Genomic DNA, 15,777 nt, shown 5'->3' with positions numbered 1-15,777 from the left:
CGGAAGGGGCTTTGAGTAGCTGGACGGCCAAAAGCACCTTTTACTCCTCTTACATCTGTTCCAGGAACTGGGTCAGTGTTAGGTAAAAGCCATAAACGTATATGGAAATTAAATAACGTAGTGGGAAATTTTTATGTTTTGCTTTCAAGGTTGGTCACAGAAATTCCCAGGGGCTGATGGAATGACTCTGATTTCATGTCTGTTAAAAATTGTTTGTCTGGATGCAGGCCTAGCTGCTTTGCGTGGACCAGGGGATGTCTTTGAAGAAAGTAGTGTAGACAGACCACCCGTTTCCACTGGGCCCCGGAGCCTGCAAGGTGGTTGCTGTGCATTCCTGTGCTACTCCTACTTCCTGGGGAGAAAGGGAAACTGCCTACAAGGAAAATGGCAGAGATCTCAGGGAAAAGTAGGGCGTGACGTTCAGGCACGGTGGCTGCATGGCCTCGGACACGATCGGCAACACGCCGTGCACAGGATGCCCTTTTACAGAAGCACTCTTGGTCCTGCCAGCCCTCCGGGTAGGTGTCTGTCTGTGGCATATGCATCAAACTGCATCCTGAGTGTAAGTTAGCCCCAGGCCCAAGGCACCTCCGCTGAGGTGATGCCAACTAAAATGATCGTGTGCTTTCCACAGGCCAAGCACTGTGCTGGGTGTTTTATAGGTTGAATCCCATCCCATCCTTGTAACCACCTGTATGGTTTTTTTATTACTCTTTTCATTAGGGGAGGAAACCGAAGTGCAGAGAGCAAAACATGCTCTGTGCCCCTCAGATGGTAAATGCCAGGGCCTGGACTCAAACCCCAGCAGCCTGACTTTGGAGCCCCCACTCTCAGCCATGGCCCGGCCTCTTGAGGTCAGAATTCTCCCTCGAAGAGAAAAGCCTGGGGTAGCCACAACTAACAGAAGGCCCAGCTCCATCCCCTTCCTGGTATTTTTATGGACGCCTGAAGGAAGAAATGGAAGCTTTTTTCCTGTCCCCTCCAATTCAGACACTATTCTCCAACAACGTCAGGAGAAAGAAAACTTGGAAGATTTTTCCTCCTGCCAATTAAATAAATCTCAATGCTTAGGTCTCAAGTAAGTATTTCCAGCTATAACATGTCAGCGAGAGAAATGCCTGTGGGTTAGGGCAGGGACAGGGTGACTTTTTCACTTAGACCCTGCTGATGTTCGAATCCTCTGTCTGCAGGGTGGGACTTCCGCAGCACGGGCACCCCAGGTCAGGACATCCTCCCACTTGGGCGATGCAGATGCCTCCTTCTGTCTGTTGCTCATTCCTTAATTAAAACTACCTCCCACCCCTGGCAGGCCCACCCACATGCTGGCGTCCTCATCCCCCCAGGGCCTGGCACCTTGTATCTGACGGTGGACAGTGTTGGGTGACCACTGCATTCTTTGTGCTTCTGGTGATATTCCCATTCACCTGCTGTGGTATTTTCCATGGCTTTCACCTGACACTGCATAGTGTCATGCCAACGACCCCACAGGTTGTCAGTTACAGGAAAGCAATTTTCTCCATGAGCTACGGCTAAATCTGGCTCAGGGTAAACTGTGGGAGGGAAGATTTTGTGTGTGTGTTTTCTTTTGTACTTGGAGAATATATGTCATCAGGTGCAGAGTGAATATTCAATCCCAGTTGAGTGTGACATTTGGACAACAGATTCAACATCTATACTACATTTCAGTAGGTACCTTTGAGTATCTAGAAATTTTCCATTTTTCAGAGTAATGCAGAAGGAAATAAAGAAACAAGGCTGACCCAGTGGGAACAAAGATCAGAATCAGAAATTCTCTCATAGTAACGCATGCTTTAAAAAAGAAAACATACAGATAAAAAATGATGGGTGTCTACATCTTGATTTTATTTGTCATTATATTCTGTGATTATTCTACTTCGCACTTTAAATGAAAACTGCCTGCTTTTATATTTTATATTCAAAATTCTCTGTTAGAAATCTTGTTCATTCTAAAATATATTTGTCACATTACAAACAGAAACAGCCCTGAATGCTGTTAAAGATCAAATTCCCAACTCACACAATTCTCTGGGACTTTCCACATTCGGATCTCATAAAGTCACTCAATATCATCTTCATGACTAAAAATATAACTGCAGTATTACTTAAAATGATAATCAAATCATTCTCCTGCAAATTAAGACACTTACTCTTGGAAAAATAACTAAATTGAATTAGGTGTGTCTTTTCTTGATAGATCAAAAGCAGCTCCATTAAATCACCAGCTTTATATTATTAATGGCATGAGACATGGTCCAGATGAGGAAAATGTCCTTTGGAGTCACTTTGTATTTTATTTAAAGAGAGCTGGAGATGTTCTTCACAATTCAAATGTGAAGTAGAATTGAATCACATGTCCCCAGACCAGGAAGGCAGATATGATCCCCATGAAGTAGACTATCCATACCAGAAAGCCCAGGTTCCTCTTCCCTCAATTCCTTATTACTTCGAATTATTATGCCTGCCACTCACCCATCCATCCATCCATCCATCCACTCTTGCAACCATCCATCCATTTACCCACCCTTCTAACATTCATTCCTTCCTTTCATCCACCCACTCTTCTAAACATCCATCCATCCATCCATCCATCTAGCTGATATTTACTTAAGGCTCCCTATGATAAATCCATTGTTCTTCCTTCAGATGTAAAAAAAAAAAAAAAAAAAATACTTCCTTGTTCCTCAATTCTCTTCAAACTCTTGGCTTCTATAATATATATAACACCCAACCATCACAGTAAGTGTTATAGTATTTTGTGGGGGATTCTAAAACACATTATGGCTCTGAGTTTACATTATAATTAGCCTGAGTTCTAGTGGGGCAAATCTCACTTAGAATAAAAGACAATCCTTATGAAATAAACAAGAACAACCTGCCTAGTGTTGGCACACTGCTCTTAAAAACAGGGCTTATTAGAAATAGGACTGAGAGAAGTCTAGATGTGACTGTCACTTTAGAAATTCCCTTTTGTAGCCATGAACCCATGGGGTCCTCTTGGAAATCTCAAACTATAGATGATGAAGCAGGGACAGGGAGCAGAAATGATCCTTTGAGACTACCCAGCTAGTACTGAGCAGGGCTTGAACTCAAGCCCAGGTTGATTTGTTTCAAATCCTGGCCCCTTCTACTCTCTTATACTGTCTCAGTTTAATTTGAATATTATTTTAGTTAAGAATTTGCACTAGTCATGCAAAGTTAATTCACAGATACTGTTATTTGCTGACAGGGAAGGCGAAAATAGAGAAATTAGATCCTTCCCTCTCCCTCCAGAACCAAGAATAACAGTACACAATAAATTGGCAATTTTTATAGCTAAACTGAAATAAATGGTGACTACCAAGCTGAATTATTATCTGTATTATTGATGTAAGAGGCCAGAATTTAGAGTAATAAACTGTATTAATTCAATTCTTTCATTTATGCATCAGGGAGGGACTGGGAAATTTAAATGAGTCCATTTAAAGCAAAATTGATCTTACTCTGCTTATTTCTGGTCACTTCCTTAAGACAATCAGTATATAATTCTAAAGTTTTATTAATTAATTATTTCAAATGGACATTTTCAATGAGAAAATAATTTAGCTTCATCAGATATGTACTTTGAAGTTGCAACATGCTTCAGCACGGAAGAACAATGCAGCTTTTCACTGCAAGATCCATTTGGCTTTTGTTCCACAATCAAAACACCGAGAGGCAATAAGAAGGGATTGTTATTCTTCAACTGTGATAAAGCTTCTGGCAAATCCTTATTTTTTAATTATGTGCTACTCGGTGTCATTAAAAATCATGGAAGAGGGTACACTCGTCTTTGCAATGACTCTGAGCAAAAGAGGGACTAGAGACACATGTGTTGTGGAAGATAGCATGGTCTAAGCCAACCCTGTGTTCAGGCCACATGGCCCTAGGCAAGTAGCTTGCCTCTCAGAACCCCAGTTCCTCATCTGGGAAAGGGGGTTCAGGGCTTACCTGTAGGGCCATGTTGCAGGGAGGGGGAATGATGCCATATGGGTGTGGAGTCCAGGGGCCAGGTGGAGTGCTGCTCATGACCACAGTAGCACCCGTTAGTGGAACTGAAGAGCAGTTGTAAAGGGATAACTGTGGGGTGGGGAGCTCTGGCATCACAGAGCAGAGGATGGAAGGCAGGATGGCCCTGGGGCTGAGGACTGGTCAGTAGCCTGTATGGTGGCCAGACATCTGGCCCAGAGTCATGGGCCTTGATGAAGGCTAAGGCATCTCCTTGTCCCATGGCCTGAAACTGCTTCCTCCAACAATGGAGAAACATCTCAGGGGAAATGTTCTTCTCAACTAAAAACTGAAACAGGAAGACCAGGGACTAGGATAGTCATTGTTTTAAATCACGGAAACTTGAGTGCTGCCTACAGTGGATTCTGAATCTCATCAAGTATATGGGTGATTCACTTGTGAACTGATGTTTCTGACTATTCTTGCCCCATGGCTCCTTAGAAATGTCACTTTAGAAATTCCCTTGGTACTTTCTGTACTGCTCTTGCCTTCCAGGCTTCCTCATACCCACATGCTGATCATAGAGATGGGGTCCCACTGCTTTCATGGGACATCATGTAAGCATGCCCTGGGGATCCCCTGTCCTGGTATGTATTCGACTTGGCCTCTGAGGGTCAAGGAGAGTGCGTGAATGAGAGAATGTTAAAAAAAAAAAAAGTCTACACTTCCTCAGTCAGGAGTAATTATTTTTTGACTTCATGGAGACTATAAAAGACATCTACCTCATGGTCCCTGTCTTCTCCCCAGCTTACCACTGGTGCAGCATGACTGACCAGCAGGACACGCTTCCCAGGGCTTCTAGGTAGTGTTGAGGGGAAGGAGAGATGACACAGCATGGGGGTCTGGCACAGAAAGCCCCTGACACAGCCCTGGGGATGCCTCTGGGTGAGAAAAACAGCAGGGCAGAGGGAGAGGAAACCAGACAGGGTAGAGGACATTCAAAGAGCAGACAGGTCTTGAGGGGTGCCTGGCTGGCTCAGTCGGTAGAGCATCTGACTCTTGATCTCAGATCATGAGCTCAAGCCCCATGCTGGGCGTGGAGCCTACTTAAAAAAATAAAATAAAATGTTTGGGGCGCCTGGGTGGCTCAGTCGGTTAAGCGTCTGACTCGATTTCGGCTCAGGTCATGATCTCAAGGTTGTGAGAGGCTCAGAGCTCAGTGGGGTGTCTATTTCTCTCTCTCTCTCTCCTTCTGCCCTTCCCTCTGCTTGAGCTCCCTCTCTTTCTAAAATAAATAAGTCTTAAAAAAAAAAAACAAACACCAAAGAGCAGACAGGTCTAATGAATGGTGCAGAGAAAACTTAATCATGCACCACATTTTATAATTTTTAAGTGTTTTATTGAATTCGCAAGAATTTTTGCAAACTGGCAATAGATTCCTCCAAAAATATTCTTGAGATGGGGGATGGAAACATGCAAAACAATTTTAAGCATCTTTGTTTCTGCGATTCTCAAAGGGAGTGTGTCGCCAGGTCATAATGCCACCTACAGAGCACACGTGCCCTTCTGGGTGTAGCCGAAGTTCCTGGAAAGTTCAGCTCCAGTGGAGGCTATCTTTAATGCAGAGAATCTACTAACGTTGCTTGTACAGATTTAGTGAGAGAGATAAATGGGTTAACTTGTGACTAATAACAAATGATACGTAGGCCACTGAAATCATGTATCTTTTGGAAAAAGCACTTGCTGAGAGGAATTCTAAGGGCTGGGAGAAAGGAGCCCTTGTGGCACAAGGGCTAGGATCACTGGTCACTGTCAGAAGCTGCCATGAGAGCAAGCCATTTTCCCCCCTTGATGATCTGACCACTATAGAAGGAGATGCCTGCGTCATTTTCTACAGGGACGGTCCAAGAATGTGACTGTCTCATTGCATCTATCCGTGAGTGAGTGCCAGGGCCCTCCGTGGGTGATTATCATTAGCTGCCTGGTGTCACAAGCCAGGAGACACCATGGGACAAAAACTGGGGGGAGGTCAAAAGTTACCGAGCGGTGGTTCCCCACGAGTTTTGTGACAATGCTTATCTTATTATTAAAGGTGAGCAATCAGCCACCTAAAGGGCTTTTACCTTTGAACTTTTTGAAGGACAAATTAAAGGCACCTACTTCAACTTTTTATCACTTAGTAATGCTATAAAATTCCCTTGGTTAGGAGAGAATTAAAAATAAAGGCCACTGCATATCCTTAGAAAACAGTTATGTAGAGTTAATGATTTAAAGGAGACGAAATAGCAGACTAATTCACCATGGTGAAAATCGACTCCGCCACGTTACATGTACATGGTAAACCAAAGAATTCTTTATTTACTGAGAATGGTTTATTTTGAAAGAACAAACTCTGATCTCTCTCCAAATAGCCTTGTCCCTGGGTGTTTTGTTTTGTGTTTTGTTGTTGTGGTTGTTAGCTGGCCTCCTGCTTCTGCCAGGGAGGATCATTATCATTGTTAAATGCACGAATTCCTCAAATTGCCCATCCTGGAGTTGCCATATGCAAAGCAGCTGCTCTCTGCCAGGGCTTCTCCGGCAGGGCATGGCCACGACCTCCGCTCCAGCTGCCTGGTGACCCACATCTGGCTTGTTGCTGTGCCCCCAGCATCTGCTAAGTGAATTCTGCTAGTGCTAAAGAGCTGGTATTTTAAGAAAACACCATGCACATTTAGTGACAATCCATTTGGCCATTTTCACTTCATGCCAGGAAGACAGACATTCCTATCCATCCATCCATCCATCCATCCATCCATCCATCCGTCTATCCATCCACCTGTCCATTCACAAACATAATTATTACTGCTATTCTGTGCCAATCTTGTGCCAAGATTATTTGGAAAAATTCTCAGGAAATTCTATGAAGAAGGTATTGGCTATTTTCATTTTAAAGCTGAAGAAAGCAAGGCTCTGAGAAGTTAAAGATTAGGCCAACATTGGCAACTTCAGGTTCAACCTAATAATATGTCCTGAGCTGGAGGAAGGGGAGAGAAAGAGAGAGAGAGAGCGCGCGCACAAGCGAGGGAGAACGAGCCTGCATTCTTTCCAGAGAAAAATTTGAAACAGGTGGAAGGAACGAGGAGAGACACCTAAACCCAGCTGGAGGGTGCGGGGTTGGGGGGCTGGGAGAAGATGGGCACAGGAGACCACCTCCAGAGGCTGTTAGTCTGTGAAATCAGGAATAAGCCCTTTGATATAAGCAATAAATACAAATTCAATTTTAACACGTCATACATTTCTGTCCAAGCTGCACCACCCACAGTTTGACCTATCTTACAGGGCTGAACTATTTCTGACATGAGGTCTGGCAACTGTAAATATTCATGAACAAACCCCCTCAGCCCATTTAAAGCAAGCTCTTACTAATTACTAATTACTAATTAATGTGTTCTCACGTAAATCTAGTTGGTATCATGCACCCAAAGGACTACAGAGACGAGGTCACCTGAGAAGTTATAGGGTCTGGATGTTTGCTTGAGAACAAAGACAATGTTCTTAGAGAAAGAGGACAGGGACCTCTGCGTCAAAGTCTAACAGGTAAGTGCCAAAATAACGACAAAAGTCCCTCCTAACCCTGTACACAGGCCTCTCATTGAGGACTCACGAGAAGGGCCAGCAGCTCCTCTCACTGAGGGTTTGCACGGTCAGCAACAGGGCCCGCTTTTAAATGAAAAAGTTCAAAGCCGGAGTAGATGGGCCAGAGTAAAAGCATATCCACACAAGTGGAGATGCTTTCAGCCCCTCTGAGCTCTGCCGGGCTGTTTCAGCCTTACCCGAAGTCGCGGAGAGCGAGTTGCAGACATCCCCACACGAGACACAGAGGTGTTTTAGGCTCAACGCTCTGAAGTGAGGACGAGGCAGGGGAAAGCCATCTCCTTGATGGGGTGCACTCGTTTTGAAGCAGCGTGTCATCTTTTATCTTATACCATCTTATGAGGTGAGAGTACTATATTTACATTCCTCCTAGGGAGAGCCATTCCAAGTGAACGCACAAGAAATAATTCCACAAGTTATTCTTCTGCTGTTCTTATCCTGTGTCCAGAAATTAGATAAAACATCACAGAAAGATGGCTCTGAGGTGGCATCTGTTCTTCATCTACACTTCCAGAATTCCACCTGTCCCAACACTTGAGATTCAAGGGGACCCACCCGACACCCGGGAGCACTGGACGCTGCGGCCCCATTTCTTTGCAAGACGCCCCTGCAAAGCAGCCTGAGTGCTGATGCCAGGGTGCCGTGCATTGATGACAGATGCTCTTACTGCTGTCGGAGGCTGCATCTGGGGCACTCAACTCAGCCGTGGATGCAGGAGATAGCCCTGGGAGGCGGTGGAGGGAGAGATGAGATGTGCAAAAATACGAAACTGAGTTCCAAGATGGAGAGGCAGAGGTAAGCCTACAAGTGTCAGGTGTTCAGCCATGCCTGAGCAGGCACCACTGGGAGGGATGACAAAGGGGCTGGACGACAGCCCCCGCTTTCAATGGCTCCATCTTTTAGGGAGGAGAATATACACCAGTGCAGCTAATGCAGAGCCAAAGGGGAGGGACGGTAATGCATAAACTCTTTAATCAAATGTAAGCTCACTAAATGATATCTGAGGGAGAGTAGGGAATTGGGGTCACCTGCTCTAGAGGCCATTGAGGCAGAGGGCCGAGCATGCTCTCCTTTGCCAAGGCAGAGAGGGAGGCAGAACTCTGCGGGAGAAAAGATGTGTCATGACACCGTTTTTAGCACAGAAGGAAATGGGCTGATGGTGGAGCTGTTGAGGGGCTGTCAGAGCCCCAGTGCGGTGAAATTCGGTGGCTCTGTTTTCTTGCTCAGGGGAACAAGGGACCCCGAAGCTAAGGACGGGTCTCCAGTTCTCTCAGTGGGCAGGGGCTGCATGGCATTCTCTTTCCTGGGACCGCTCTGGATGGAACTCACACAGACAAGAATCAAGCTGAAGTCTGTGGGCAGGATTACTAAAAGTTTTCGGAGATGTCTTGCTCTGAATTCTGTGTAAGTAAACAGCCCCAGAAATACTGTATTGTAGCTACTGAAGTCTGAAAATGGGGTGATTTATGTATTAGGCTGAATCATACAAAATTGCTGGTTCTTGACCTACAAAAGTGGAAATTGCATGTGGTCACTGATCACTTTGGAAGGCCCACAGGCCGCATAAGTTCCTCGAGTCAGCCTGGGCCACAGCCCCGCTTGTGGGTACTTCTTCTTCCCTCTCAGGCCACACGTCATGGGCTTGCCAGGGAGTTGGATGGCCTCCAGCATGCAGTGCTTTCCGAGCCCTTGAAACCACCCCACAAAGTCACCTCAGGGCTACTAAAATTCCCAATGCCTCTCTGTCCTACTGAACCGATTCCAGACCTTCATGGGTGGGTTTGCATGAGTTTTCTGAAGAGATCTCAGTCTGTTTGTAAATACCACCCGACTATGCCAAACGACTTAATAAGATAGATCTTTCCTAGCTCCGAGGTGATATTTACCTATTCCCTCTTCCGACACTGTTCCTAACATGAAGGCAGAATGAACTGGTGGCTGACCGAGAAGGTGTACTCAAGGGTTGCAACAATAAATGAGTAATGGGGAAAAGCATCCCTGCCCAGGGCACAGAGGTACAGACAGCAGCATGGCGGCCGAGGGCATGGCCGATCTCCCCAAGGAGGCAAACACCAGGATGGCTTGCGAAGACTACAACCCATTGACCCTGTTTACTCTGCCGTCATAAAACTGGAGGTAGGTGAGTCATCCAAGTAGAAGGATTAAAGCCCTGGCCTTGTTAGGGTTGTTGGGTCTAGGGAAGGAGGTGAGTCTGTGCCCCAGACCCCTAGAAGGGTGGGAGCAGTTACCCACCCATGTCTTGACAGCCATGCCAGACCCAGCCTGCGAGTCTGTGCATGAGCGAGGAGCCAGGCAGCACCCTGCCACAGGCTGGAGAGGTCCTGGGCAGCTCACAGGAGGCTCAGGGTTCTGAATGCTGCCTGCAGGACCTTGGCAAGGTCTCCACCCTCCCTGAAACCCCAGTTGCCTCTGTAAAGTGGGCATATTGTAGAATCCAGTTGTTAATATATGTGTAATATATAATTTGTACAATGTAACATTAGCTAAATGCTAGTTATTGTTATTAAATGGATGTTTACCCCCTGCAAATGGGGAAATTAAGTCAGACTAGTGAGCACCAACAGCCCTGAATGTCCCAAAAACCTGGTGACTTAGGACACCCATGACTCCATTCCCTCTCACACACCACATCCCATCTGGTAGCAAATCCAAATCTGTCTAGAACCTGGCCGCTTGTCACCAATGCATGCTACCCCTGAGGAAGTCATTGTCTCTTTGTCCCTGGATTATGGCTGTAGCCCCCTCTCTGCTCTGCTAGCCTCTCTGTACCCAGCAGCAGGGGTCACGATGGGATGGTGTCCCTCCAATGGCCCCATCTCACAGAAAAAGCTAAGTCCTTATGGCAGTTGGTGAGGCCCTACTGGGCCCTTGCCATCAATCACCTCTGACCTCTCTGTGTCTTCTGCCTGGAATGTTCTTCCCAGAACCCTCCTCACTTTCTTGGGAGGCACCCTGATCCAATCCTTCTCTCTCCTCCACACTCCTCACATTCTAATGTGCTCTGCATCTTCATGATTTGTTCTGCTTGCTATATGCCTCCCCCCACTAGAATGGAAGCTCCAGAAGGGCAGGCATTGTGGTCCGTCTTGGTCAGGGTTTTGTCCCAGTCCTGCAACCTACAGCCACAGTGCCTTAGGTGGCTGGCTGGCTGAAGGAACACAGCAGTGACTGACTCTGGCTTTTTGCCCCAGTTCAGAGCATCCAAATGAGGCCAGGGTGAGGAGGAGTCTGCTTCCATGGTTCTTGTGAATCCTCAAAGGAGGGGGTTCTTAATCTAGGTCTATGGACAGACCCCAGGAGTCTCTTTCAGGTGATGATCAGAATTCAAGGAGACCTTGGATTTCTATGGTACAAACTGCATCCTTATTTTCACTTTCCTCTAACTGAAATTAAGCAATTCTTTCCATTATGAATATGGACAATGAACCACAGTGGTACTACCTGTGACTTTGTCACCAGTGGAAATTACAGACATTTTCATATCACATCATGGTGCTGCTGAGGTCTCAAAATATTGGTTTCGCTCATCACTGCTTCAAAATTACAGCAGTTACAATGCCCACTGCTAGAGCTTAGTTTTTAATGCATGCATAACAATGGCCATATATTACTACATATGTGCTTGATTTGGAAAAGTATTTCACTATACCTGATTTACTTTGTAATCCTATGTTTTTTTATTTTCTGCATTTATATACACTCTGAGAAGGACAGGAGGTCCACGGCATAAAGGAGTTTGAGGGACCCTGCTGATGGGACAGCCTTTAGTTAAGTTCTAGGGTAACTGCTCAAGGTTGAGTCCTCAGAGGGCGTGAGAAGGGTGACAGCCCCTACCACTAACAGTATGGTTCAGTGCTGTCGCATCTGTCCAACCTCCCTATCTACGACTGACATCAGCTCATCTTACAGATGTGGAAACAGCCGTGGAGAGGGGGTACTGCTGAGGTCCAGCTGGGAGCAGGATTCAGATCTAGGTTTCTAGCTCTAGAATCCTGAGCCAGGGTCAAGAGGGGCGCCCGTAAAACTCTGCAGTTTGAGCAAAACAAAATGGACTTCCAAGCTAGAGTGGAATACACACACACACACACACATACATACATATGCTTTTTGTCTAACAACTAAATTCAATATATTTACTTTGTCTTTGCAGAATACTTATGCAAAATGGAGCCTGAAAAATAAATCGTTTAGGAAAAAAGGGCATGACCTGGCTCATTTTCCGCTGGAAAAGACCTGATGTGTGGGAAGGAGGAAGGGGAGTAGACTATGAAACAGACCCTGCTGCACGAATAGCTTTTCACGTACCATTGTATTTGCCATCCCTTTTCACAGATGTGGGAGCTGAGGCTAGGAGTAATGGCCTAACTTGGCCCAGGTCGCTCTCCCATTTTACAACTAAGTGGCTTGACTGCCATTTGATAATAAAGATACTGAGAAACACCTGAGACCTAACATTTGTCCTTTTTTTTTTTTTTTTTAAGATTTTATTTATTTCTTTATTTGAGAAGGAGAGAGAGAGAGCACAGGCAGGGGGAAGAGAAGACTCTCCACTGAGCAGGGAGCCCGACACGATGTGGGGCTCGATCCCAGGACCCTGGGATCATGACCTGAGCCCAAGGCAGATGTTTAGCCGACTGCACCACCGAGGTGCCCCCTAACATTCGTCCTTCTAAGCAATCCTAGTAACTCTTCACAACTAGTTACCACCGGTCAGACCCAGTGCCTGGCTGGAAACGTTTTTCTCATTTCAGTTTCCTAATGGTAGCTCCTGCCCTGGGGGCAGGGGTGGGATTCCCCACTAGAAAAGCTCCAGGCAACAGTCACAGCCCCTCTGAATCAACAGCTACATGCACAGCTTCAGAGCAATACAAAACAGGTAATTTAATTTCATAAAAGGATCTTTCTACAGTTTGTTTTTTTCCTCCCAGCCTATTGAAATGTACACACCACGAGGACAAAGTACAAGGTGCTGTTCGGCTGTAATTTTACTTCTGCACATATTTAATGTGCTGCTGGGGATGAAACATTTCATGGTTCCTGTGCTCAGTAAATGAAATAAATCAATGTGTTTAAGAGAGAGCGATTTTTTTTCCCTTGCTGTTTGGGGGGAAGAGCTCTTTACTTTTCTATTAACATGAACTTAATGAACCATTTCACATTCAAAACCCCTTAGAAAGGTCGTAATGCCTATTTCCTAATTAAATTTTTTTAAAGTCAAATAATGCTAATTTTCTTTTATATCTCCACATGGGGAGCAGTGCTTTATAAAAAAAAAAATTACTGGAACAAACAACAGCATTGAGTGAAGGACTATTTCAGTGAGTTAAAGATCGATGCTTGTAGGGCTTTGTAAAGGAAGACAGAGAGAGCAAAGACATGGCCCAGCATTTTATTAAATATAACCAAAGAACCACAGAATTTGGGTTGCCATGGAATCCAGGCCTCAGTGAAGTTTATCGTTGGGTGTCAAGTTGGTGTGATGCTTCAAAAGGAGCAGCCATAAAGCCAACACGCTTTAAGCAACAGTGGTCACTCCACATTTAGGTGCCTTTGCTCGGATTTCCTTTACATCCTGTATTAAAAGCGCCGAGGCTTCGTGTGATGCAGAAACAGGTACTTGAGGCTCACTGCTGCTTCGTTCTCAGGCCGGTCTGATTTTTTCCCCTCCTAATTGCAGCAGACAGCATCGGAGCTTTGTCAGCGTTACCTGCTCTGAATAGAAGCACTCTCGGGCCGCCTCGTCAAAGACCAGGGAAGAAAGCAGGCTCTCTGGCTGGCAGCGGTCTTGGATTCTCGCCCCCGGCCATACTGTGCAATCACGCTGTTTATTCCACTGTAACAATCAGACGGCGCGAGCGCAGCACCTGGTCCTCCCGGCCGGGCCTTCCTTGGCAGCTGACGGGCAACCTCGCTGCCAGGTGGTCATGCTTCAATTACATTAGCTAGCCATTCTAGGGTTAACGAGGACCCACTTTCTTCAGAATGCCCAGGGAAAATCAGTTCTTCATAAAGGACAGTATGCCTTTTGTTGATCACTGAACAATGTTGCTGAAAATCCATTAAATTAAATTCTCTTTATTGGACTGCATAATGCAGTCGCGATAGCCTCAGCGAGAAGTTTGCATGTTTATTTACCAAATTTCTGAATAATTTATACATGGATCCTGGCTCTTCTTTCATTTAGTGGCCAAATGTTTCTTCGGAATGGAACAGTGTGGTTTTGCCTTCATTTTAATATGGGTTAATGCTCGCTTGCAAAAAAACAAAAAAAACAAAAAAGACAAAAGCAGACTGAATTGAAAACCGGCCAGAAGAGTCAGTCTCACTTTAACTCAGAATTCATATTGCAATTTTCTTTTGCAGGAGGACTTTTAAATATATTGGCATGAACTTATGTAATATGCTTTTTCTTCTTCATATGATCACCATTTTTATAGAGAGATGGAAATAAGAATGGGGGGTAGGACGGCTGCTGAGCTGCTGGTCGGGGGACAGTGGCCGAGGCTCAGGTGGAGGTGAGCCTGGGTGGAAGAGCACAGAGTGGCTGAGTTAGATGCGCGGCCGGGGCGCCCTCGCACCCACCACAGCTGCTCCCTGCAGGCCTCACGCGACAGGCGGGCAGGACAGCAGCAGACGGGAGCCCCCTTGCCCTCTTCTTCCTTTGCTCTTTTCCCCCCAGTATCGACAGGGGGTCCCTGGAGGAGCCCTCCTTTCTTGTTCCGACGGGTGCTTTAGGTTCCCGACAGTTAGACGCCCTGGCCGGCAGCCTGGGACACGCGGCCAAACAGTCTGAATGTGTTGGAAGAGCTTTGAGTGGAAGACGTGTAAGGAAAACAAACGTATAGAGATATCAACAGTCGTTTAGATAATATTTTCCTAGGAATTTAGCCTTAGCTGTTTGGGAGATAATTTAAAATAGGATTTTTTTTTAATTCAGAGGAAGCATTAATAAAAACAACAACAAAAAAGTTAGATATTAGGTACATACTAGGTACCAAAAGAACATAAACCAAACAAAGAAAAAATTTCTATTGAATTTCACTTTCATTTACGGGAGCGGGGGAACCCTACCTTTTTTCAGAGATGAGGAAGAGCGTCTGAATAAATTTAGGGAGAAAGGTAAATTTTAGTTGATATGCAAATTACAAGTACTGTGTGAGAATATTTGTAGCAATTAGTGATGGAGCAGTCGGAGGTGGAAGGCATGAGAAAACAAGCACTCAGGGGGAGAGCACTGGCCTAGTGTGAGTGCCTCTCCACTCACTGGCCACGGTGCTTGGGCAAGTCCCTGCACTTCTTTTTTTTAAGATTTTATTTATTTATTTGAGAGAGAGAGAGAGAACGAGTGGGGGAGGAATAGGGGGAGAGGGAGAAGCAGGCTCCCGGCTCAGCAAGGAGCCTGGTGTGGGGCTCGATCCCAGGACTCCGGGGTCATGACCTGAGCCGAAGGCAGACGCTTAACTGACTGAGCCACCCGGGTGCCCCGCCTGCACTTCTTTCTGAGCCTCAGTTTCCTCTCATGTAGAATGGGACAACAACCCCACTCCCTAGTTACGATTAAATGCACATAAAGCTGTGTTGCTGTGTTACACACACCCCAGGGGCTCATGTAAGGATGACTGCCTAGTAGACATTTTACTAGAATGTCATCAACTTCCAGTTCGCTGAGGCACCTCCCCTTGGCCCTCCGTCAACCTAGCCTGATTCAAGCTAGGAGCACGCACTCAGGCACTCTCGGCCCTGTAACGTAACCACTTCATTGATTTCCTTTGCAGTCAAACCTCCAAAGCAAAAGCAAATTAGAACCCGGTGCCAGAACAAAGCAAACACCAAAGAATAACTTTCTGTTATATTGCTGATGGAGTATCAAGAGCACAGATTACAATCGGACATTCAGAAGTAAATGTTTTAGTTTTGCTTCCTGATCATTTTCGATAAACGCTTTGCCTTTGCCTTGGCATTTATCTTCCTGAGGCAGGCTGGTGTCTGGTCACAATGTACGGCTCTAGTAACATTATCTCTGAATTATAAGATCCACCTTGAACAAGGCTCCAGCACAAAGGTATTAGACTGTGCTGGTGACAAGCAGACGCTCTTTTGCAGCTGAAAAACAATGGCTGAAGCTTCCGTATGAATAGG

The 15,777-nt window shown here is 45.7% G+C and overlaps 1 protein-coding gene across 8 annotated transcripts in view; it reads right to left on the bottom strand.

The window, feature by feature from the left end:
• The window catches only part of RALGAPA2 (Ral GTPase activating protein catalytic subunit alpha 2), a 334,693-nt gene that overhangs the window by 35,409 nt on the left and 283,507 nt on the right, over window positions 1–15,777 (bottom strand). Inside the window, exon 39 of one of the 8 annotated variants that reach the window (XM_036085376.2) lies at window positions 13,014–14,445. The exons of the other annotated variants lie outside the window; for them this stretch is intronic. Within the exon in view, the coding sequence (XP_035941269.1) occupies window positions 14,385–14,445 (61 nt within the window). The 3' untranslated portion in view covers window positions 13,014–14,384. Of the gene's footprint in view, window positions 1–13,013; window positions 14,446–15,777 lie in introns of those variants that run through there. 8 annotated transcript variants of the gene reach the window in all.

This window comes from Halichoerus grypus, chromosome 10, assembly GCF_964656455.1.
Source record: "Halichoerus grypus chromosome 10, mHalGry1.hap1.1, whole genome shotgun sequence".
Taxonomy (NCBI): Eukaryota; Metazoa; Chordata; class Mammalia; order Carnivora; family Phocidae; genus Halichoerus; species Halichoerus grypus.
Note: the sequence above shows the minus strand (reverse complement) of the source record. Positions and strands in the feature narration are given on the sequence as shown.